Source organism: Lithobates pipiens, unplaced genomic scaffold (assembly GCF_037356315.1).
Source record: "Lithobates pipiens isolate NorthernLeopardFrog02 unplaced genomic scaffold, aLitPip1_a1.2 Scaffold_13, whole genome shotgun sequence".
In the NCBI taxonomy this organism is placed as follows: Eukaryota; Metazoa; Chordata; class Amphibia; order Anura; family Ranidae; genus Lithobates; species Lithobates pipiens.
In genome coordinates this window covers 188,037,644-188,062,995 of record NW_027507718.1, presented here as the reverse complement: position 1 = coordinate 188,062,995, position 25,352 = coordinate 188,037,644, and the positions used below count along the sequence as shown (strand labels likewise).

At 44.9% G+C, this 25,352-nt stretch overlaps 1 protein-coding gene across 1 annotated transcript; it reads left to right on the top strand.

Annotated features, from left to right (window-relative positions):
• The first annotated feature begins 6,605 nt into the window (after positions 1-6,605).
• Positions 6,606-24,992, top strand: GAMT (guanidinoacetate N-methyltransferase). Its single transcript, XM_077475990.1, has 6 exons — positions 6,606-6,850; positions 10,114-10,259; positions 20,016-20,079; positions 22,419-22,486; positions 23,550-23,660; positions 24,574-24,992. The coding sequence occupies exons 1-6, from the start codon at positions 6,679-6,681 to the stop codon at positions 24,712-24,714; spliced, it is 702 nt and encodes a 233-aa protein (XP_077332116.1). The 5' UTR covers positions 6,606-6,678; the 3' UTR covers positions 24,715-24,992.
• Positions 24,993-25,352: the final 360 nt, after the last annotated feature.

The following is a 25,352-nucleotide window of genomic DNA, read 5'->3' as shown; positions in this document are numbered from 1 at the left end:
AAGGCCGCCTTTAAGGCGGCCTCCTGTAGTGTGTTACTTTGCATCTGAAGCAGTGGGTGTTCTGTGTACCTTCAACACAGTACACACCAATCGTTTTTGGCTGATTTCCTATCTTGCTGCTGTGTAGTGGTTGTTGTCTGTGCCCTGACTGCAGTATACACCACTATATTCACCTCACCTATATAGCTAGTGATCTAGCTTTAACCACTTAACAACTGCCCATTGCCGATTAACGGCTTCAGGGCGGTTGTTTAACTCAGAGAGGCCGTTAATTAACGGCCTCCCAGAATTCTGCTCTCGCGTGCCCCGAGGTGTGCGCACTCGAGAGCATCCGTGACCGCCGGGTCCATAGGACCCGGCGCATCACGGTAAACGGCCGCTCATAGCGGCCGTTTACCACGTGATTGCTCCGTCAAATGACGGAGTGATCACTTGGAAACAAACCGGCGTCATGTTATGACGCCTGTTCCTCCCTCCCCTTTCTGTACCGATCGGTACAGCGGAGGGGAAAGAGATCGGTGTCAGCAGCGATGTGGGCTGCATCTGCAGTGCCCACATCGCTGCTCACCGAATTTAACCCCTCAATTCCCTGCCAATACTCTGCAATACCAGTGCATACTCTGCAGTACCCTGCCATTACTCTGCAGTACCCCGCCATTACTCTGCAGTACCCCGCCATTACTCTGCAGTGCAGTACCCCGCCATTACTCTGCAGTGCAGTACCCTGCCATTACTCTGCAGTGCAGTACCCTGCCATTACTCTGTAGTACCCCGCCATTACTCTGCAGTGCAGTACCCCGCCATTACTCTGCAGTGCAGTACCCCGCCATTACTCTGCAGTGCAGTACCCTGCCATTACTCTGCAGTGCAGTACCCCGCCATTACTCTGCAGTGCAGTACCCTGCCATTACTCTGCAGTGCAGTACCCCGCCATTACTCTGCAGTACCCCGCCATTACTCTGCAGTGCAGTACCCCGCCATTACTCTGCAGTGCAGTACCCCGCCATTACTCTGCAGTACCCCGCCATTACTCTGCAGTGCAGTACCCTGCCATTACTCTGCAGTGCAGTACCCTGCCATTACTCTGCAGTGCAGTACCCCGCCATTACTCTGCAGTGCAGTACCCCGCCATTACTCTGCAGTACCCCGCCATTACTCTGCAGTGCAGTACCCCGTCATTACTCTGCAGTGCAGTACCCCGCCATTACTCTGCAGTGCAGTACCCCGCCATTACTCTGCAGTGCAGTACCCTGCCATTACTCTGCAGTGCAGTACCCCGCCATTACTCTGCAGTACCCCGCCATTACTCTGCAGTGCAGTACCCTGCCATTACTCTGCAGTGCAGTACCCCGCCATTACTCTGCAGTGCAGTACCCTGCCATTACTCTGCAGTGCAGTACCCTGCTATTACTCTGTAGTACCCCGCCAATACCCCGCCAATACTCTGTAATACCCTGCCATAAATTGCCATACCCAGCCATACTCAGAGATACCCAGCCATACTCGGTGATACCCTGAAATACCCAGCCATAGACGCCCCCCACCCCTCACCGCCCTCCGGTGCTTCTACCAACTCGCCAGTACGATCAAAGCCAGAATCTTTTTTTTATTTTTTATTTCAGGCTTCCCAGCCTAGAGGTGAGATGTGGGGTCATATTGACCCCCCAGATTTCACTGTAAAGAGGACCTGTCACCCCATATTCCTATTACAAGGGATGTTTACATTTCTTGTAATAGGAATAAAAGTGATCAAAAATATATTTTTGGGAAAAAAAATGTCAAACTAAAATAAATAAAGTAAAATGAACAATAAAAAAATAAAATAAAAATTAAAGCGCCCATGTCCCCATGTGCTCGCATGTGCCACACATGTGAGGTATCGCCGAGAATGTTAGAGCGAGAGCAATAATTCTAGTCCTAGACCTCCTCTGCAACTCAAAACATGTAACCAGTAAAAAAATATTTAAAGCGTCGCCTATGGGGATTTTTTAAGTAGCGACGTTTGGCGCCATTCCACGGGCATGTGCAATTTTGAAGAGTGATATGTTTGATATCTATTTACTCAGCATAACTTCATCTTTCACTTTATGCAAACATTGGGCTAACAAGTGGTTAATAATAGAGCTTGCAGTCAGTAGTGTTAGGAGATAGTGCGTGCTGTCTGCGTGCTCTGTACCCAGTACATACCGCTATAATATAGGGCAGGCCCCTACTTTCAAACATCCAACTTACAAACATCTCCTACTTGCAAACGCAAGGAGACAGCAGCAAGTGAGATGAAAAAAGATGGACGACAAAACAAATTATACAGGGGTGATAACCCTTCCCTATGTTTTCCAAAAAGCTTAAAGATAGTTTTTTTGACTGGAGCTACACTTTAAAAATGTACCGGTTGAAAATGACAAACAGATTCAACTTAACACAACAAACCTACACAGTCCCTGTCTTGTTTGCACCGCCTGTATACTGCTGTTCTGAGTATATAGGGCCTGGGGGCCACACGCATTTCCTTTTTTTAATATGGGTACGGGGTTCCCCTTAATATGCGTACAAGACCCAAATAGGCTGGTAATGGGCAGGGAGGGCTACCCATGCCATGTTTCTCAATGATTTTCAACCATATTGCAGGAACCAGATATAACATTAAAACCGCAAGCAGTTTTAAATGGTGTTATTTCCGTTTAATGTCATTTTGTGCAGGGACTGTTCTAAACACAGGAAACACGTGGCACTTCACAGGCATACTACAGACACCCCGCAGGCACCATATTTAAAGGAATATTTCACTTTTTTTTTTCACTTTAATCGTCATTAAAATCAGTGCTCCCGCCAAAACGGTAGTTTTTAAAACTTTTTTTTGCAGTGACCCGTGTCCCCTGAGGCAGGAGGCAGGTCGCCAAACCCTTTTTAGGACACTATCTTGCATATTAGCCATTAAAATGAGCACTTTCCAATTCGAACGTTCGAGTCCCATAGACTTAAATGGGGTTCTAACGTTCGTACCGAACGCGGGGGTCGTTCGCAAGTTCTGGTGCGAACCGAACCGGGGGGTGTTCGGCTCATCCCTAGTGTCGGGAATGCATGCAAAATCACTTTCCTGACACCACAGAAATGTGCTGCCCTTTAGCAGATACACAGCAGTGCCATTAATTGTTTTTGGGTGATTTTGAAAAAGGGTTTGGGACTTTCTTCCGCATTTATTTTTTATCAAATATAGTTTTTATTAAACTCCACAAAGGGGTGGAACCCAGGTAATACAGAGATGATCGGTAATCAACAATCATCATGTACTCTTAGATTTCTAAACCATAATGTATGAAAAGTGCTCAATGGGTATTTACAACTTAACTTAACTAGAGCAGCCCATTGAAATGAATGGGCTGCCCTACACATGACCTACGTCTCTTTATCCACTCTGTCAGTACACATTTGCATCCTTAAACCCATGCAAACCTCTGCACCCCATACCATCCCCATCCCCATCCTCTCCACTCCAATCCCCCTCTCCTTTAACTCTACCTGCCTCCTCTGCTCATCTTTGCACCCACCTTCCTTACCTCCATACACACCCTCCTTGCTCACCTGTGCACCCCAAACTGTAATTCCATCTCTGCCTGCCTCTGCACACACCACACAACCCTCAATCTCACTAATTTGCTTACCTTTGCAGAACAGGCTGATGGTAGGCTTAATGACCACAGTTGTAGGCAGGACTTTCAAGCATGCCTCTTTATTTCCCCAGTGGGCAGCATTCAGTATAGGTGATGGTGGATTTGACCTCAGGGGGGCATGATATACATATGAATACCGCCTCTATTTACATATGAATGCTGTTGGTCCGCCACTATTTAACAGAGCTGGGCAGCATTAGTAACAGAACTTCACACTGAGATATCAGGATGCAGAGCAGGACTAAAATCTCAAGGGACAAGGGAATTTAAACTGGGATAGTTGGCAAGTATGAGCTGTTTTGTACCCCACAACAATGACAGGGTCCCTTTTGCCCTGCCTTAAAGACGGCCCTGTATATACAAATGGACTGAGGACAACCTACGCAGAGGCATGAAGATTTCTTGCAGGCCTGCAAAGAAAACAAATACAAGTATATAGCATATCTCACCCTATATACTTACAGTGAGACTGCCCTAGTCTCAGAGACGACCTTCTCACTTTACTAATCCATATCAATAATCATCACGTAGATATTTCAGATGTGTCCAGCCCTCTAAGGGCAACTCTTGACTCATCGTCCTGTAGCATGCCTGTAAACAGAACAACATCCTAGTCTAACTGGACACATTTCACATTTGAAACATATGACTAGCAATAGACTCAGTCCCTCTCAACCACCAGCGTACTGACTCTTGTCTATCCTAGTCAGACCCACAAGTTAGGATGAAGAAGTGTGGAGTCCATCTGACTGATGCCCCCAGTGTGCCTTCCTCTGCAGCACTGAGGCAACACAACTTCTCCTGGCGCCCTGCTCTGTTATTGCTGGAGCTTGAGCAATAGCTGGTCTACTTGTGAGTGTTTGTAGAAATTCTCTAAGGGAACCCTTTCTCTCTGGCACTCTCCTTCTCTGAAGAAACAATGATCTACTACCCCCCCCCCCCCCCCCTTTTCACAGGGTAGCAACTCGCACACATTACACTGGCCCACTCTCCCAAATGAATCTTCGCAAAGTGTTCTTTCTCTTTGTTTTCCAAACAGCACTTGAGCAAACAAAGTGCCTTTAGCAAAGTATCTTTGCAAAGTGTCTTCGCAAATACTGTAGCTGCTGACTTTTAATATTAGGGCACCTACCGGTCCAGGAGTCCACCAGCGGTGTCTTCACCCATGCCGATTTTTCAGTTGGCTATCGAGTGCTGGTACCACCATCTTGACCAAGGGAAACCGGCAATGAAGCCTTGCGGGATGGATGCAAAACCATGTGTGTCATGAGGCACTGACTGCAGACAGAACAGCAGATGAGCTGGCAGCAGAGGAGAGATGACATCCTCGGAGGGATGGGAGGAGGACATATCCTTAGATCTCAGGGGTCATGCTGGGACTTGTAGTCCTTCCCTCCCCCCAAAAGTGAAGGACTACAGGTTCCAACATGAACCCCTCAGAGCTGAAGATGTGTATATAATATAGTATAAAATATATCGGGTCACACCCTTAGAGCTCTGGGTTTCATTCTGGAACTTGTAGTCCTTCAATTTTGGGGGGGGGGGATCACATCCTTGGATCTCAGGAAATCATGATGAGACTTGTAGTCCATCACTTTTGGGGGGAATCACATGCTTAGATCTCAGGGGTTCGTGCTGGGACTTGTAATCCATCACTTTTGGGGGGAGTCACATTCTTATATTTCAGGAAATCATGATGGGACTTGTAGTCCATCACATTTGGGGGGGGCACATGCCTAGATCTCAGGGGTTCATACTGGGACTTGTAGTCCATCACTTTTGGGGGATGTGACCCTTCCAAAAGTGAAGGACTGCAAGTCCCAGCATGAACCTCTCAGAGCTGAGGATGTGATGACCCCCCCCCCCCCAAACTAGTGGATTGACAAAAAAAAAGGTATCAAAAATAATCTTTTTTTCTTGGTGTCCCTGAAAAAGGATGAGCTCCGGCATGTTCGCAAACAGCACGTGTAGGGCCCGCCAGGAAGTCGGCACTGCACAGCACTAATCACAAGCAGTGTGACATTTCCCGATCTCTGCAGCCGCGCATCGGGACAATGTCTCACTGTTTGCAATTAGTGCTCCGCAGTGCCGACTTCCTGGCGGGCTCTGCACGTGCTGTTGGCGAACACTCCTGAGCTCATCCTTATCCCTGAATGACAGTTGAGAAATTTGGTCATCCTATCTATAGTATCTTACTAAACCAGTGATGGTGAACCTTGGCACCCCAGATGTTTTAGAACTACATTTCCCATGATGCTCCACTATAATGCAGAGAGCATGAGCATCATGGGAAATGTAGTTCCAAAACATCTGGAGTGCCAAGGTTCTCCATCACTGTACTAAACCACAATGTAGTGCAATTTCTAAAAGCTACAATCAGTCTTCATTGAAGATCTCTTAGCTACAGCTGTGTGAAGTCGGCTCCGCGTGTTTGTAAAACCTGAATAAAAATATACCATTCTTTGTGCTGATTTTTTCTGAAAAAAAAAACGAGCGTTTGTGCTGGTTCGGATATTAAACATTCAATTAAATGCAAGCCCCGCCCCCTTTGCAGCCCATTTTGCTGAATTTTAAAAACAAACACGCCATTCGTTTGTGCCGCAACAATAAACGTTTATGCCGCTTTGGTTTCGGAGATACCCATATGGCCATGGCATAATCGTTGCTGGTATACACCTTTTCCCCTTTTCACCTAATATTGAAATATTTTATAATACAATGGACAGCCTGGTATACATTTATCTTCTATCTAGACAGCATGCCAGCACACAAACCTTTCCAGTTCAGACTTTAGGGCCACTTTAAACTTTTACACGTCCCCCTGGCAACAGCTGTCACTTTCCCTGATTATCCAGCAGGAGCCGCCCCAGCCACGCCCCCTCGGCTGACTCCTATTCCTCCATGTGCTGCCAACCACGCCCACTGCCCTGAGTCGTATAACCCCAAGAGCTGAGGCGCAGGGCTGTCTCTGTGTCCTGCTCTGTTTTCCCGATCTGATCTCCCAGCCATGGCCTCAGATAAGATCTTCATAGAGGGGGAGACCTGCAAGGCTGATTGGCACCATGCATCTGCAGGGTACAATGAGGCTGACACCCACCTGGAGATCCTGGGCAAACCGGTCATGGAAAGGTGGGAGACCCCCTATATGCACAGCCTGGCTGGGGTAGCTGCTAGTAAAGGTAGGTACTTGTGTTTTCTCTTATCTGATCACTGCACACCTTCTAATGGAAAGGATTTCATGTATTCTTATTATTGTGTCTTCTAGTAATAGAACTTACGTTATCAAGCTGTAGGTTGGCATGTACTGTGCAAGGCACTGTCTCTGTCTCAGCTGTGTAATAGATCTGGGCAGTGTTCATTTTGACGTCCAATTTCTATTTAGTTTAAATCCTAGTCTTTTGACTAAAACACCCCCCTCCCCCTTTTTTTATAATTTTTTTTTTTTTATTTAAAAAAAAAAAAAAAAAAAAAAAAAAAATATATATATATATATATATATATATATATATATATATATATATATATATATATATATATATATATATATATATATATATATAAATATAAATATATATATATATATATATATATATATATATATATATATATATATATATATATATATATATATATATTATTTTTTTTTTTTTTCTAAAAATCTAAGGCTCCGCTCACACCAGAGCATACTGGAATTGCGTGCAGAATCGCATGTTTCCAAAAAACAAGGGACGTGTTTGCGATGCCATTATTTCTTGCATTCCAAACGTGGTGCAATTTATTTATTTTTTGCGGCAAAAAATTTGCAACGCCAAACGCTCCTGGCCCTGTGCCAAGATTTGGTGTATGAGCTTCTTTGGAGCGGAGGGAGGCCACATTCAACTCTAAAAACCTGGTGCAGCAGCTGTCGCTGCACAATGCTTAGGTGTGAATGGAGCCTAATGGGTTTAGTTAAATTGTAAGGCTACTTTCACACTGAAGCGTTGCAGGCGCTGGTGGTAAAGTGCCAGTATATTTAGCAGCGCTTTACTGTCATTTTAGCAATGCTATTCAGCTGCTAGCGGGGTGGGTTTTAACCTCTGCTAGCGGCCCAAAAAGGGTTAAAACCACCGCTGCAGCGACGCTTTGCAGGTGGGTTTGCAGCGCTGCCCCATTGTATTCAATTTGGAAGGGGTCCTTTAGGAGCTGTAAATACAGCGCTCCTAAGATGCGGGTTGCACCGCTCCAGTGTGAAAGGGGCCTAATGCATTTCTCTAGAATTGCCAAACTCATTATATACCTCCTGGAGTAAAAACTTAGTCCCCTGTTATTCATGATATTAAAGGGGTTGTAAAGTCAGAAGGTTTTTTTTAATCTTAATGCATTAAGATAAAAAGCCTTCAGTGTGCAGCAGACTCCCCTCCCTCCCTCCCTAATACTTACCAGAGCCCATCTCTATCCATCGATGTCCATGAGTGTCTCAGTGGTCCAGGTCCTTTTCCTCCTGATTAGCTGAGACACAGCAGCAGTACCATTGGCCCTGCTGCTGTAAATTAAAGTCAGCTAATCGGGAGAGAGGGGGTGGACCAAACTACAGCTCCGTGGCTGCAGCTCAGCTTGTAGCGGTGCCCCATAGCAAGCTGCTTGCTGTGGGGGCACTGAACAAGAGGGAGGGACCAGGAGCCCAGAAGAGGGACCCAAGAAGAGGAGGATCTGAGCTGCTCTGTGCAAAACCACCTGCACAGAGCAGGTAAGTATAACATGTTTGTTATTTTTATAGGAAAAAAAAAATGGACTTTACAATCACTTTAAGGTTTGAACATGCACTACAGACAGATTTGTTGGAAGTTGGAATGCCTTTATAAATCCAATTTTCATAAACAAAAATATTGCTTTTTGACAAACAGAAGTGCAATATTTAAAAAAAATAAAAATAAAACTCGATTGGCTGTAATTGCATTGCACATATTTTCTGAATATATTAACAATATTTAAATATGAAGGGGAAAAAAATGAAACCTTATTCTTTTAGACAAAATTGTCAATAACCTACTAATGGTGCTAATGTATGTAAGATGCAGATATCATCATTTGCATTGGGTTTTTTCATGGATTCCTTCATAATAAAGGGATAAAAGATGGTATCCTAGAAGCACAGTCCTCAGGATTGAGGCGGGCTTGCTCTCCAGCAATGTGTTGGGTGTCTTAGAATAGCTGTTTTGTATGTTACATTTGGTGACAGCTGGATGCTAGGAGGGGCACTAGGCCTGCATGCTTTTTTTAGTCTTTAGCTGAACAACTTTTTGTGTCATGACTCCAAGTATGGAAGAAGTAATTGTACAGCCTTTAGTTATATCTCCTGCATTGCTGGGCAATCTTCACATCTGCTATGTTTTCATGCCTGTGGAGGAGAGCGACGCCGACACTCCTACACCAAATGTAACAAGTCGCCTTGCTATTATGGCCGCAGTGACAGGACCTGCTTCAGTTACCGCTCTTCAATGCCTCACTTTGTGGTTTTTGAATGGTCAACTTTTGACATTTTTGTTTCTATGCCAGATGCACAAACAAGCAAAAACCTTTGTTTTTCAGAAGGTCCTTTTCATGTCCAAGCCATCTGAGAGACTGCAACAGGCTACATTTTACAAGTGTGGTGATCCCTTTTTAGACATTAATTTTAAAATATAATTTAATAAAAAGCATGGAAACAGACTTGTAAAAAAGATTGTGTGTATTGTTGTGCGCCATGGGAACATGCACAATTTTGCTGGCGTTCCTGCATTGCATAAGTGTGGACAGAATCGGAGTACATACAACTGATAACACTGGAGCTAGAGGGACACAGTCCTGGGAATATCTGACAGCAATTCATTGGGTCACTGCAGACTAAAAGCATTAGTGTCCTTATATCTACCAGTGGTTCTCAACTTCAGTCCTCAAGTACCCCCAATGGGCCATGTTTTGGGAACTTTCCTTTGATAAAATAGCTCTTATCAATACCATGTCATTTAATATTGATTTAACCACCTCCCGCCCACGCTATAGCTGAAAGATGAGTACAGTGTGGGCCTTAATTGCCAGAAGGGCGTCTATGTCCTCCCGTGCATGAGCTGCCTGCGTGCCCTGTGATCACTGTGTCAATGAGACTCGGCTGATCGAAGTAAGGGGCAGATCCGGGCCCCTTACCACGTGAACAGCTGTCAGCCAATAAATCACAATTGATAAAAGAGGAGTGTAATTCCCAATTTACTCTACTTCTTCTTCTCTTTCCCCCCCCCCCCCTCTCTTATCTCCTAATTTTATGTTCCTGCATGAAGTGGTAAATTTTAAATTCCTCTGAAATAATTTTGCTTTACTGTCATCACTCTATAAAGACGAAATAAATGACCTGCTGTAGTGAGTGGTGTATTACTTTTGGTTGTAAATTGTTTGTTTGTTTGTTTTAACTTGTGTCTTCAATTTTTAGGAGGACGAGTGCTAGAGATTGGCTTTGGCATGGCAATCGCAGCCACTAAGGTGGAAGAGTATAATATAGAAGAACACTGGATTATAGAATGCAATGATGGGGTATTCCAGCGGCTACAGGAATGGGCCAAACTCCAAAAACATAAGGTAATAGAAATATGCCTTCTATGAGCAAGTAGGAATTGTGGCCACCAAATTCATATTTAGGCGGTCACGTCTTTGTTCGTTTAGACAAGGCTAGTATTGCAAAAAGAAATGAATTAATCCTTAATGGGATTTGCTCTCCAAAAGGCACATATTACACAATGCATGGCAATGCACCTGCTCTGTGTAGGGTTGCTGTGCTATTCATTGTGAATAGCGCCCCAACGCATTGTACACTAGAGACCAACACGTTGCATATGTCATGCATTTTTTTTCCCATCCATTGTTGTGTGTTGCCAACCCATTCATAATTAATAGAATGCTTTACCAACTTCCAGACCAAACCAAGCCATCTGCTGGCTTAAGACCAGACCACTTTTTGTGATTCGGCACTGTGTTGCTTTAATTGACAATTGCGCGGTCATGCGACATGGCTCCCAAACAAAATATATATATATTTTTTTTACATGTATGCCTGCCTGTGCCATTCTGCCGACGTACATCAGTGTGCGCCAGTCGATAAGTGGTTAATGCGATGCATGCTAAACTGAATGTTTCCCCAACATTTTATTTCGTGTGTGTGTGCGTTACCACGTATGTGTATAAAAGTATCCTGTTCTGTTTTGTATTTCTTCCCTATTTATTTTATTTATTTTTTGTGACAATCCCCAGTGTCCCTGCCAGTCCTCCTGCTTTCCTATTTCAAACTGACCATGCTAGGCATAGAAGCACATCTCTCAGCTTGGTCAGTAGTTATTCTACAAAGTAAAGCGCCACATAAACTGTTGGCACTATATAAATCCTGAATAATAATTATTATAATAATTCTACTTGGGTGCACAGCCTGCCTGTACTTCAATGGTCAGACATCTGCTGACACACTCCCCTCCACAGCTCTTCACTAGGAAAGTCAGTTCACTGCTGTTTCTCTGCCTCTTTCTGACACACCCCCCCTGAAGTCTCAACCTTCACCTCTCTAAGCCCCTCATGTAGCTGAGAACAGAGGTTATGTGATCATCCATTAAAGCGGGAGTTCTGTGTGTGTGTGTGTGTGTGTGTGTGTGTGTGTGTGTGTGTGTGTGTGTGTGTGTGTGTTTTTCTTTTTAAGTCAGCAGCTACAAATACTGCAGCTGCTGACTTTTAAAATAAGGACACTTACCCGCCCAGCGCGCCCACGATGTCGGCACCCGAAGCCGATCTCTCGATCGGCTCTCGGGTTCTGCTGTCGCCATCTTGGGTATGGGAATCAGGAAGTGGAGCCTTGCGGCTTCACTTCCCGGTTCCCTACTGCGCATGCGTGAGTCGTGCTGCACAATAAAGATGGTCCCCGCTGTGTCTGGGATCCGTGTGTTTCCCAGCAGACAGCGGGGGACCCGCAGGAAGTGGCGTAAATATCTGCAGGATTATATAGTTCCAACAGTTTATGTTGCGCTTTACTTGGTAGAATGTTACTTGGTAGAATGTACTATACAGGTATCTGCACCCCCCCCCTCCCCCCTGAAAGGTGCCAATTGTGGCGCCGGAGGGGGGGTCCCAATGAGCGGAAGTTCCACTTTAGGGTGGAGCTTCGCTTTAACCACCTACCCACCATGCTTTAGCTGACTTACGGCTACAGTTTAGCTTTCCATTTCTGTCGTCCCTGGACATGCTCCCAAGAACATGCTTCCTGCATGCCCCCTGTGTCTGTAATCACTGTGGGACACAGCAGATCAGGGCCAATCACAGCAGCCCTTTACAATGTGATGAGCGATGTCCAATCACAGCTGGTCAAATGTAAACAGTGTTGCTGGTTATTGGCTCTCCTTTCCCCACACAGACAGCATGTGAGGAAAGGACAACTGATCTGACAGGGCACAGTGAGATCAGCATTTACACTGATAATAGTCCTGATTATCCATGCAGCCTCCTCAGCACACGTCAGTGAAGAAGAAATATATTACTACTTTGCAACAATTTATAACCAAAAGTAAAACCTTTTTTCTTTTTTTCAAAATGTTTTTTTTTTTTGTTTTAGCAAAAAGTGATTAAATACAAAAAAGCTGTCTCAAAAAAATTATAAAAAATGGCAGTGTTGCATGACTGAGTAATTGTCATTCAAAGTGTGACAGACTGAAAATTGGCCTGGGCAGGACGAGGGTGAAAGTGGTGTCCAGTATTGAGGTGGCTCAAGAGAGGGCATTTTTTGTGGTGTGTGTGTGTGGGGTTTTTTTTTTTTTTTTTTTTTTTTTTTTTTTTTTTTTTTTTTTTTTTTATACAATGTAAGGGTTCACATGTATAGGGAGAGAGGGGAAGTGTAGTAAAACTCGCAAGCTTGTTAAATGCCAGTGTTCTGACCCTCATGGGCAGTGACGGATGCCACACATTCCTATAGGCTCATCACTATCACAGGCAGCCATACTGATTGGTAGAAATGCACATGGGACTGTATGACCCCATAAACAACCACCCTGATTCTGACCAATCATGATGGCAAACAAAACCAGAAAACTGGACCTAAAAATAAACAAAGCCAGCAGTCTCTTTATGAAGAGATCTAGGGTCTGAGACCCCAGATCTCTCCTGGCCCACAAAGCATCTGATCAAACCGAAACCAGAATTGACTAAATCCTCATTACTTCTGGTTTTTGACATCCCACAGCAGGAGGAACAACATCTGTTCCTCTCCCTGTATCCCAGGGACCAGATGCAGCCATTCGCATCCTTACTGAGCTCCCTGAAAGAGCCTGGTAAAGGCGCCTATAGCAGTAATCTAGCAGCAGTATAGTCCCTCTGAATACTTTTACATTGTGGGGAATTTGTCTTCTGAGAGAAAAAAAGATACCCCCTTTTAAATCATGGTTGTAGTCTGATCACGGTATAACCACCTCAAACTTTAGGCCATTTATAAACGGTCTAAGGACAGGATTTGATTTAAACAATTGTAGGCAGAGACAGATTAGGCAGAATGGAGCCTTGGGCAAGGTAGAGAATTTTGCGCCCCCCACCCCACCCTTCAGCTAATATTGATGAAGATTGCAGTAGGCCCCATTTGTCTATACTCGCATGCTCCCTACAAGTACATTCTCCCTTGTGAAAGGACAGGCAGATGCACAGCTTTCACTCACTCAGACTGGGTTCACACTGGTACGACACGACAATCACTTTGGATCCGACTTTGCCCTGTGACTTGAAGTCCAACTTCAATGAATAGGGATCCAACTTTGATCCCTGACAATGCCAGGCACTATCTGATGTGAATCTTTAGGGGGAAATCCACGCACAAAAAAAAGACATGGGTTCCCCCTCCAAGAGCATATCGGGCCCTTCTGTCTGGTATGGAATTGCAGGGGAACCCCCCACGCCGAAAAAAAAATAAAGTTTTGGGGTCCTCCCCAAAATCTATACCAGACCCTTATCTCAGCACACAGCCCGGTAGGTCAGGAAAGGGGGTGGGGACGAGCGATCAACCGCTCCAGCACATTGTCCCCATGTTACTGAGGACAAGGGCCTCTTCCTGATAACCCTGGTAGTTTGGTTGTCCAGGTCTGTGGGTGGGGGGCTTATCAGAATCTGGAAGCCCCCTTTAACAAGGGGACCCCCAGATCCTGGCCCCCCACCCTATGTGAATGAGTAGGGGGTACCTCTACCCATGCACCAAAAGAAAATCTATTTTCCCCTTTCCGGCTCTTCTGTGTCCTCCGTTGACATCTTCTGCCGGGTCTCCTCTGCTGTCTTCTCCCTCTGTTCTGTTCTTATTCTGATGTTGACTTGATGCGCTCTTCCACTCTAATTCCGGGTGCACGGTGTGCCGCTACTTATATTGGCACACCGGGAGTTTAGCTTTGATGCTCCAAGATCCAGAGTTTAGGTGCAGGTGTAAGGCACAGGTGAACCATCCACCAAGTTCTACCAACCTTTAGGGTAGTATGTGCCCAAGGATGAATGCCTGGAATATATACCTCTTTCATTGTGGGCAGTTGTGGTGTACCATTCAGCCCTGTCCTGCTACAGCAGCTGTCGGCTAAACTCCAGAATCTCATGAGGTATAAGCTAGCTATACATGCTTTGAATTTCCCTCATTCAGACTTGTGGGCTGAACAAGAGAAATCGATCTATCCTCCCCACTAAGCAGCACTGGTGGAGTAATGTCAGCTGTTGGCTATTTTATTCAGTGGCTGCTGAATCCTTGAACAGGGCTGTCTATCTGCTGAAGTGGCTCCTTTTGATAAGTCCATTGAAAAATTGGCTTTTGTCGAGCAGGGGGGTGAATAATGACAGGTTCACCCACAGCTTGAATGCCTGCTGAATCAGCCAAAAATTCGAGCAGTGTATGACGAGCTTTAAACACAGTTTGATTGTTAAAAGGACTGAAGATGAGCTTAGCAAGCCAGTGTGCATATGATAGGTTCACGTGTTTATGGAGTGTGACTGTAGAAGGTCACAGTGTAGAAATAAGTGAAAACTGGGTTCATGGATGCAGGTATAACTAGGAAATGCTTACAGGATCAAGTTTGTATCTAGAGTCAACAGAATATGACCAAAGGGCACTAACAGTAGCTGCTGAGTGGGAAATGCACTATCAGCAAAGAAAAAAAATTCTTGCATGCAGTGGGAAAGGAGAGCATTATTACATGCTTAAAGTTGTAAAGGCAGAAGGGTGTGGAGTTTCCTTCATGCATTAACCACTGAGCACTTAAACCCCCTTCCTAACCAGACCAATTTTCAGCTTTCGGTGCTTTGAATGACGATTACTCAGTCATGCAACGCTGTACCCAAATTAAATGGTGTCTTTTTTTTTTTTTTTTGTGCTATTAATCAAAGACTGAAAATTTGATTAAAAAAAATAAAGAATTCTTTGTTTCTTTTAAAATTTATTGCAGAGTATTGTCACTGTGCAGCCCTGTGTGCACTACACATCCAGCCCACAGCGCTGCTGCCATCTCTCCCCCTCTCACTGTACCGATCGATGCAGAGAGGGGAGGGAGGAATCGGCATCATGACGTGATGCTGATTTGTTTACAAGTGATCGCTCCGTCATTTGACGGAGCGATCACTTGTAAACGGCTGCTATCAGCGGCTGTTTACCATGATCCGTCGGGTCACAGATGTTCCCGGGCACGTGCCCATCAGGGAGCATAATTCTGGGAGGATGTACATGGACGTCCACCCAGAAAAACACGACCGCAATGTAGCAGTCTTTTGGCTATGGCCCAGTCGGCATGTGGTTTAAAAGATGTTTGCGCTGGTGTGTGGGTTTTTATTTTTTGTATACTACTTGCCTAGGTGGATGCTGCATCTGTCCCCCGGTGCCTCCAACACTGAGAACTGAGCGATCAAACATCGCTGATGGCTCGGTTCTCTCAGGTCCGTGATCAGAGAGCTGCTGACTGTCAGTGGCTCTCAGTGCTATGGAGGAGGCGGGAGCGGCTGGCTCGGCCTCTCAGCAGCTTGCTGAGAGGCTGCGCCGGTCCAGGGATCTTGGCGCATACCAACTCTATAGTCGTGATGACTGTCAATTACAGCCAGTGAGGAGGGAGTGTGGGGTGGGGCACAACTGGTCTGTGTGCCAATGAGCTGGCTTGAGAGCAAGCGTGCACAAGTGCCCCTATAGCAAGTGGCTTGCTATGGTGGGCACTTGACCGGGGGGGGGGGGGCGGCCAGTAGCATCGGCAGGGGACCCAAGCAGATCAGGGCTACTCTGTGCAGAACCATTGCACAGAGCAGGCAAGTATGACGTTTGTTATTTAAAAAAATATATATATTTTTACATAGTAGGTGAGGTTGAAAAAATAATCACACACATAGGTTGGACTTGAGTCTATGTCAGTATTACATTGTATATCCCTGTGTGTTGTGGTCATTCAGGTGCTTATCTAATAGTTTCTTGAAACTATCGATTGCCCCCTCCCCCCTGCTGAGACCACCACCTGTGGAAGGGAATTCCACATCCTTGCCGCTCTTACAGTAAAGTACCCTCTACGTAGTTTAATGTTGAACCTCTTTTCTTCTAATTTTAATGAGTGGCCACGAGTCTTGTTAAACTCCCTTCTGTGAAAAAGTTTTATCCCTATTGTGGGGTCACCATTACGGTATTTGTATGGTCAAATCATATCCCCTCTCAAGCGTCTCTTCACCAGAGAGAATAAGTTTAGTGCTCGCAACCTTTCCTTATAACTAATATCCTCCAGACCCTTTTTATTAGCTTTGTTGCCCTTCTTTCTTTCCATTTCCAGTACATCCTTCCTGAGGACTGGTGCCCAGAACTGGACAGCATACACTAGGTGCGGCCGGACCAGAGTCTTGTAGAGCGGGAGAATTATCATTTTATCCCTGGAGTTATTCCCCTTTTTAATGCATGCCAATATTCTGTTTGCTTTGTTAGCAGCAGCTTGGCATTGCATGCCATTGGTGAGCCTATCATAGGACCCCCCAGGTCCTTTTCCATCATAGATTCCCCCAGAGGTTCTCCCCCCCCCCCCCCCCCCAGTGTATAGATTGCCTTCGTATTTTTGCCACGCAAATGCATTATTTTACTTTTTTTTTTTTTCTACATTTGAACCTCATTTGCCATGTAGTTGCTCGCCCCATTCATTTGTTCCGATCTTTTTGCAAGATTTCAACATCCTGCGGAGAAGTTATTGCCCTGCTTAGATTAGCATCGTCCACAAATACAGAGATTGAACTGTTTACCCCATACTCCAGGTCATTTATGAACAAAGTAAATAGGATTGGTCCCAGGACAGAACCCCGGAGGACCTCACTACCCACCCATGACCATTCCGAGTACTCCCCATTTATCAGCACCCTCTGAACTCGCCCTTGTAGCCAGTTTTCAATCCATGTACTCTCCTTATGGTCCATGCCAAGGGACCTTATTTTGTACAGCAAACGTTTATGGGGAACTGTGTCAAATGCTTTTGCAAAATCCAGATGCACCACGTCTATGGGCCTTCCTTTATCTAGCTGGCAACTCCGCCTCCTCGTAGAAGGTTAATAGATTGGTTTGGCAAGAACGATTCTTCATGAATCCATGCTGATTACTGCTAATGATGACGTTCTCATTACTAAAATCTTGTATATAGTCCCTTATCATTCCCTTCAAGAGTTGACATACTATTGATGTTGGGCTAACTGGTCTGTAATTCCCAGGGATGTATTTTGGGCCCTCTTTGTATTCCCCTTATATTTCCCATTTGTGTGATTAATTTTATTTATTTTTTATACTGAAGCCAATTGACCTGTGATCGCGGTTCCCTAAATTGCCCCATATTTCCACATCTGTGATCAGGTCTGTATTGCTGGTAATCCAGTAGATCCAGTAAAGCTTTATTTCTAGTTGGTGTGTCTACCATCTGACCCATAAAATTGTCCTGTAAGACGTTTAAGAACTGGCGAGCCTTAGATGAAGGCGTGGTTCCCTCCGCCCACTCTGGATAGTTAACATCCCCCCCATTATGATAACACTTCCCATCCTTGCTGCTAATCCAAATTGTGATAGATCTGTCTCCCCTTCCTCCCTCAGGTTAGGGGGATTATAGCATACTCCCAGTATTTTCCCCCTTAGCGTCATCAATTTGGAGCTCTATCCATAAGGATTCCACCTCCTCCCTAGCTCCCTTAGTGATTGTCATTTCTCACATGCCACGTAGTTTAGATCGGTCGCATATTATCCTCTTATTTGGTGTTCCGAGATTGCAACTAGGACTTGCTACTATACTTACCTTGGGTTTATGTGCTCTGGTCAACTGATCACTAATGGCCCCAATACTACCCTCTGGAATATGTTCCGTGGATATGCTGTCTGTTTTCATCCGATCTCTCTCCATAGAATCCTGCGGCGATCAACTGAGAGAACTCCTGCTGAGCCGGCGGACAGAGGCGGACTCCTTGCAAGCGGACCCTTCTCGTCTGAATGAGGCCTTTAACCACTTGGGTACCGCGCTATTGCAAAATGACGGCAATAGCGCGGACCCACATTTCCGGGACTACGTCTATTGACGTAGTCCTGGTTACGAGCGGCCTGCGCGCCCCCTGAGGGGCGCGCGCGGCGCGCTCTGTGATCGGCGAGTCCGTGAGACTCGCCTGATCACCGATCCGTGTAAGGGGTCGATCCCGACCCCTTATCACGTGATCAGCTGTCAGCCAATGACAGCTGATCATGTGATAAAACGGAGCCGGTAATCGGATAGTATTCCTCCTCGCGCTGACAGCGCGAGGAGAAAAAAAAAAAGCCGATCGCCGGCGGCCGTGTTCGGGACATCAGTCCCGATCACGGCCAGCATATCCAGCGGACACCTGCCCCCTGCCAGTGCCCACCTGCCACCCGCAGTGCCATCCTGAAATAAAGTAAGTGCCCCCCTGTCAGTGCCACCCAGCAGTGCCCATAGTGCCCACAGTGCCACCCAGCAGTGCCCACAGTGCCACCCAGCAGTGCCCGCAGTGCCACCCGCAGTGCCACCCGCAGTGCCACCCACAGTGCCACCCAAAATCTGCCTCAAAGGTGCTGCACCCCAGTGCCGCCCATCAGTGCCCAGCAGTGCCGCCCATCAGTGCCCAGCAGTGCCGCCCATCAGTGCCCAGCAGTGCCACCTATCAGAGCCACCTATCAGAGCCACCTATCAGTGCCACCTATCAGTGCCCATCAGTCCCATCTATCTGTGGTACCTATCAGTGCCCATCCGTGCCACTTATCCGTGCCACCCATCCGTGCCATCTTATCTGTGCCCATCTTTGCCCATCAGTGCCGCCTTATCTGTGCCCATCGGTGCCGCCTTATCTGTGCCTATTAGTGCCGCCTTAACTATGCCCATCAGTGCCCACCAGTGCAGCCCATCAGTGCCCACCAATGCAGCCCATCAGTGCCCACCAATGCAGCCTATCAGTGCCGCCTAATCAGCGCACTTCAATGAAGGAGAAAAATGACCCGTTTGCAAAATTTTATAACAAACTATTAAAACATGATTTTTTTTTTTTTTTTTTTTTGCATCTTTTTTTGTTTGTTTAGCAAAAAATAAAACTCCGAGCTGTAACTAAATACCACCAAAAGAAAGCTCTATTTGTGGGAAAAAAATGATAAAAATTTCATTTGGGTACATTGTTGTATGCCCGCGCAATTGTCATTCAAAGTGCATCAGCGCTGAAAGCTGAAAATTGGTCTGGGACTGAGGGGGGTTTAAGTGCCCAGTAAGCAAGTGGTTAAAGTGAGATAAATCCTAGATATTTGTCACCAGAACAAGTAATCCCCTCCCTTATTCCTGTTATGGTGACAAATCAAAATTTTTGGATTATTCCTCACTTTTGAGACCTAATGACCATGGCCAGCAAGAAAGGATTGGTAATCTCTATAGCAGGGATTGACATTACAACCTAATAGGGGTTCTAACCCCTTATCTAGAACTAAAAAAGTGTGTGTTTTTGTTTTTTACCCTTTATGGATGTGCCCTGAAAGTGGGCACACAAAGAATAATGTGTAGAAGAAATTTAGAATTCTGATTGTGCTACACAGCACAGCCTTGTCAGGGATTTTTCTCTGCTGCAGTTGACCTGACTCTTCTGTACTGTGGTTAAGCAATACAATTTGATCATCTTCCTCCTTCCAGCCTGTGTTTTGAATAATAAAGGAGCAGCTGCAACCTAAAAAGCCTGGCCCTCTGCTCTCTTCTACTGTCAGCAAAATATTTATCAGCTCATATGCTCTATCATCCATCCCTCTCAAAGTACTACTGTTTAGCAAAAATGCACAGCTAACCTTTTAGGTCTTATTTTTTTTTTTTCTTTTAGATTGTCCCACTGAAGGGGCTTTGGGAAGATGTAGTGCCAACATTACCAGATGGACACTTTGATGGTAAGTTACTTTGAAAACTTTTTACTGGGCGACATACAGTATGTGTCCATGTTGACAGATGGGCATATGCTTTTAATCACTTGAAGACAAAGCCTTTTCTGACACTTATTGTTTAAAACAGGATTTTTTGCTAGAAAATTACTTAACTTTTCGTTTTTTAAGCTGACACCCTAGGGCAGTGGTTCTCAGTCCTCAAGTTACCCCCCCAAGGGGCCATGTTTTGAGAACTCCACTTAGATGTTTTAAAATGGCTCTTTCCCTACATTCACACCTATGCAGTTTGCAGAAATGCACTATAGTCCATTTTTAACACGGTTTTCTATGGTACTAGCTCACATATATGCATTTTAGGGTCAGGGTGCCCCCCCCGATTTGCGCCTAATTTCAATGGAGCTGCACCAGAAATGCAAATGGTGCTTTGTGATGCGATTTTTTTTTTTTTTTTTTTTTTTTTTTTTTTTTTTTTTTGCGGTTCCTATATTACCACTGTATATAGCTGGTTGCTAAGCAGGGGGTTGGGAAGCCAGCCGCCATGTCCTTAGTAACCGATGAGTCGTCAGCTGGGTTCCCTGCTGAATGTAGGAAAAAAAAAGCGTAAAGGGAAGGGATGAGTGAGCACCCCCCCCCCCCCCACCCCAAAACACCTTGCCCCTATGTTGATCAGGACAGTCGCCTCTTCCTGACAACCCTTGCCTGGTGGTTTTGGGGTCTGCGGGGGGATTTTTGGATTCTAGGGGACCCCCATATCCTGGCCCCCCCCACCCTATGTGAATGGGTATTGGGTACCTCTACCCATTCACCAAAAAAGCAGTGAAAAGTAAAAAAAAAAGCCAGTTTTTGACAATTCCTTTTTATTAGCTCAGCTATTTTACTAATAAAGGAATTGTCAAAAACTGTCTGGGGGGGGGGGGGGTTTATTTACTTTTCACTGCCTTTTTGGTGAATGGATAGGGGTACAATATACCCATTCACATAGGGTGGGGGGCTGGGATCTGGGGTTCCCCTTGTTAAAGGTGGCTTCCAGATTCCGATAAGCCCGCAGATCCTGAAAAACCACCAGGCAAGGTTTGCCAGGAAGAGACCCTTGTCCTTCTCAACATGGGGGCAAGGTGCTTTTGGGGGGGGGGTTTCTGGGGATCCCCAGAGCACCTGTACCCCTCCCCTATGTTGAGGGCATGCAGCCTGGTATGGTTCGGGGGGGGGGGCACTCTCTTGTCCCTCATTTGGTTGTTAGACACAGCAGCTGGCTTCCCAGCACCATCCTTAACAACCAGCTTTATTGTGTGTGTGTGTGTGTGTGTGTGTGTGTGTGTGTGTGTGTGTGTGTTTTTTTTAGTGTGTTTAAAGGGGGGGAATGTAAAACGCAAAATACATGAAAACTGCATGCATAAACGCAAAATGCACTGAAACGTGCCTGGAAAAATGCATCAAACGCAGCTGCATAGGTGGGAACCTAGACTTATCAATGCATTGATATATTGATTTAAAAGTAAAGGAAAACCTAGCCCCGTTGGGGGTATTTGATGAGTCGATCGTCGCAATATTTTTTTTTTTTTTTATGTTGCACAGTATTTTTTGGGGGGAAAAAAATGCAATTTAATGAATAATATTTAAAAACAAAAAAAACTGTTACGCCAAGTAAATGAACATGTCATGCCGTAAAATTGCACACGTTCGTGGAATGGTGACAAATTATGGTACTTAAATTATATTATATGAATTTTTATTTTATTTTTTTTAACCCGGGACTAGAAGTGATTGTCATGATGTCGCTTCAATCTTCCAAGGCCATAGGGGTAATCAGACGATCTAATCTTTTGTCGCCTCTGTTGCCGGCCACACTATCGGATAATTTCCCAGATGTGTATTGCGGTCAAGAAGTGACACAAAACAATATCCTTATTTTTCAAAATGATCCATGTTTAATGGCCCTGTAATCTGTTTTTCGTTTTGTTTCTTACTGTGTTTTTCTGCCTCTGAGCTATTCTTCCAGCTCTTTGGGGAAAGAAGTGCTCATTAAATGCAGTCATGTGCACTGATCTATGCACACTACATGTCCCATAGTCCCTGGTCTACCTCAGGTGCAAGCAAGAGGGGTGTCTGCTCCCACATACAATTGGAGCATGAACATAGCCACCCTCTAATGGGAAGTTGAATCACTGTAGCAAAAAAAAAAAAAAAAAAACTTTGGAGGAGGCTTAGAGCAATATAAGGTAATGAGTTAGGAATACATACTTTGAATACTTGAATAGAATTCTTAAATTTTTTTTTTTTTTTTTTTTGTCTTTTAGTGTGGTTTTTTTAATTTTATATATATTTCTTTGTGTTTCTCTGTTCAGGAATTCTCTATGACACATACCCTCTCTCTGAAGAGACCTGGCATACACATCAGTTCAACTTTATTAAGGTAATTTTATGTACATTCTAAGGGTAAATGATTACATGAGATTTTAAGCTACTGACATTTTAGAGTTTCTTATGTTCAAATACATTACACAGAAGATGCAGGCCCGATTCTCCTTGGGTCCATTGCCGGCACTCTGGGCTCCACCTCCCTGATGAGTGCTCCCGCTGCTGTCAATCAATGCTCAAAGCCAGAGTGGAGTGGAAGGCCAAACCAATCTGTGTCTCAGCAGGGGGGTGGAGCCCAGAGTGCCAGTGTACTATCGCATAATGTCCCCCATGGGATAGTGTCCACTGTGTACAACGCATGCGCAGGACATGCAGATTCCGAAAATAGCCTGCGCTGTGAGTCCAGGTTCTAGCCCCACCATCAAAGTGGACATAGAGTTAGAATAAAGAACCGAGCACAGCGAGACCGTGCCCGAAGCGTGGCAAGTGGGCCTCTAATATGTGCACCCCTGTGTCCACTTGGATGGTGGGGCTAGCGCCTCGACTCGCGGCGCAGGCGCCGTTCATCTGAGATTTTCCGAATCTCCTTCTGCTCCGTACTGCGCAAGTGCTGTGCCTGTGCAGTATGGGGTCGACACTTCTAGATGGTCGGACGCTATATGGCAGAACACCGGCAAGAGACCCACGGAGGATTGGGGCTGTTCTGTGCAAAACCATTGCACAGAGCAGGTAAGTATGACGTTTAATACGTAACAAAAAAAAATCCTTTATCACTTTAAGCAGGAAGTCTGGTATTATAATTATCACTCTCACACTGATGTTTGCAGCAATACTGAACATGTGGTCTGATCACCATTTACATATATGTGCGTGACCTGTGTATGCATTTGCATGTGAGCACAAGGTGATGGATGCTTTTATTTTAAATCCTTATTTATTTTTTGCTCCACTTTAATGTACACGAGTTCTCATTCTGTTGTCTGTAGATTTTTTATACAGGTGCACACCTCCTTTTGTTCGAGATGCTGATCTTATTTGCAATGCTGCTCTTAGAGCTTGGTTCTAGTTATTGCTTTGCTATATATTTACTAACTTGGCAAATTTATTAATTTCTGCAGGGTCATGCACATCGCCTTCTCAAGCCAGGAGGTGTCCTCACATACTGTAACCTGACGTCTTGGGGAGAGTTACTGAAGACCAAATACACAGACATTGAAAAAATGTTCCAGGTAAAGCAACACTATTATACCACTGTGTAACCTCAAATGCTGGCATGTCTGGATTTAAAATGCATATCATATGGAGCCAGGTCACAATTGTGCGCTTTGCTTAGGGCAGCTGATAAGGCAGTACAACCAATCCTATTTTACTGGGCCCAGACCTCATCAGCTAAACAGGGGGCCAGGGCAGTTTTAATGTTAAATGAATTTTAATATGCCATACCCCCACTACTACTTGTTTACCAGAGCTTAAATTGCATTACTCTTGGCCCCATCAGGTCAACAGAGGGGCCCATGAGGTGGGAACAGAAGATGGACTTTTTATTTTTTGGGGTGTATGCGGATTAAAGTCAGTGCCGCTGTTCCACTGCACCCCAGGGAGTGGGGCGGTGCCCATCCGGAAGGCTGTACAGGGCCCCATTATTTAACAGCAGCCCTGTCTGCTACAGAACTTCTTTGAGGGGGGGGGGAAGCTCGGGCTTATCTGTCTGCTTTCATGCTTTAGGCCCACAGAAGTCAGCGATGACGCATGAAAAGGCATGTATGATGAGTGTAGAATGTCTAAAGCCCCTGGGAATAAGGCTATAAGTCTAAATATTTTATTGTAAAATAGGAAAAACACATTTAAATGCATTTGCAAAATGCACCTCAACACACTCTGAAACGCGTTAGATGCACAGAAATGCAAATGTTTGACCCTAGTTCTGTTGCTTGAACTAAAACTGCATACTTGTGCACATTTGTCTCTACTATAGATTCCCAGTGCGTTTCTAATTCTTTCGTTTTATATACCACATTTGTATGGGGTGTTTTTTATTTTTTTTTGCTTCCCTCGTCATAACCCTTCGGTTTTACTGCTTAATTCATTCATTGCTCTTTGAAATGACTACAGACTTACTTTGCTGTCCTCTTATGGTTGTAGGAAACACAAATACCTCAGCTTCTGGAGGCTGGATTCAAAACTGAAAATATCAGCACCACAGTAATGGACCTAATCCCTCCTGAAGAATGTAGATACTATGCCTTCCCCAAGATGATCACACCCACCATACTAAAGGCCTGAGAAGACCTCCTCTCTACCCCACACTGCCAGACAGTTGCACTCACCGACAAACTAAGATTCAGTATTTTACAATGGAAGTGTCCCCTTTTAACCGTAGGTGACAGTCCAGTAGTTATTAGTGAGTTGACAGCCCTTGGATTTACACCCAGTATTAAAAGACCTAAAATTACACTACAGTGCAGCTTACTGTTTGCAAGCAGACTTTTTGCACTCTAGCTATCTTATCATAATGTGAATTTTATGTGGCATGAATGCACAATAAAGATATTTGCTTTAAATTCTAGTTTGTCCTTTTTTTTTTTTTTTGTGTGTGTATGTGTGTGTATATATGTATGTATGTATGTATGTATGTATGTATGTATGTGTATATATATATATATATATATATATATATGTATGAGGGGGGGTGCCAGTAACCTGTAGATCGCAGTCTGGGCTCACTGATCCACCATTCTAGAGCATCAAATAGAATGCAATGCAGAATGACTTGTAAAGTTGGAACTTTAGTAGTAGGGGAGCATAAGAAAATGCTTCCTCAGTAGTGCCGGCTCCGGTTCTATGCAGAGTGATATCAATTGCACTCGACCTTTTATCCCGGCTAGCGGCCTCCAGAGTGGTGCCAGCAGCAGGAAAGAGGA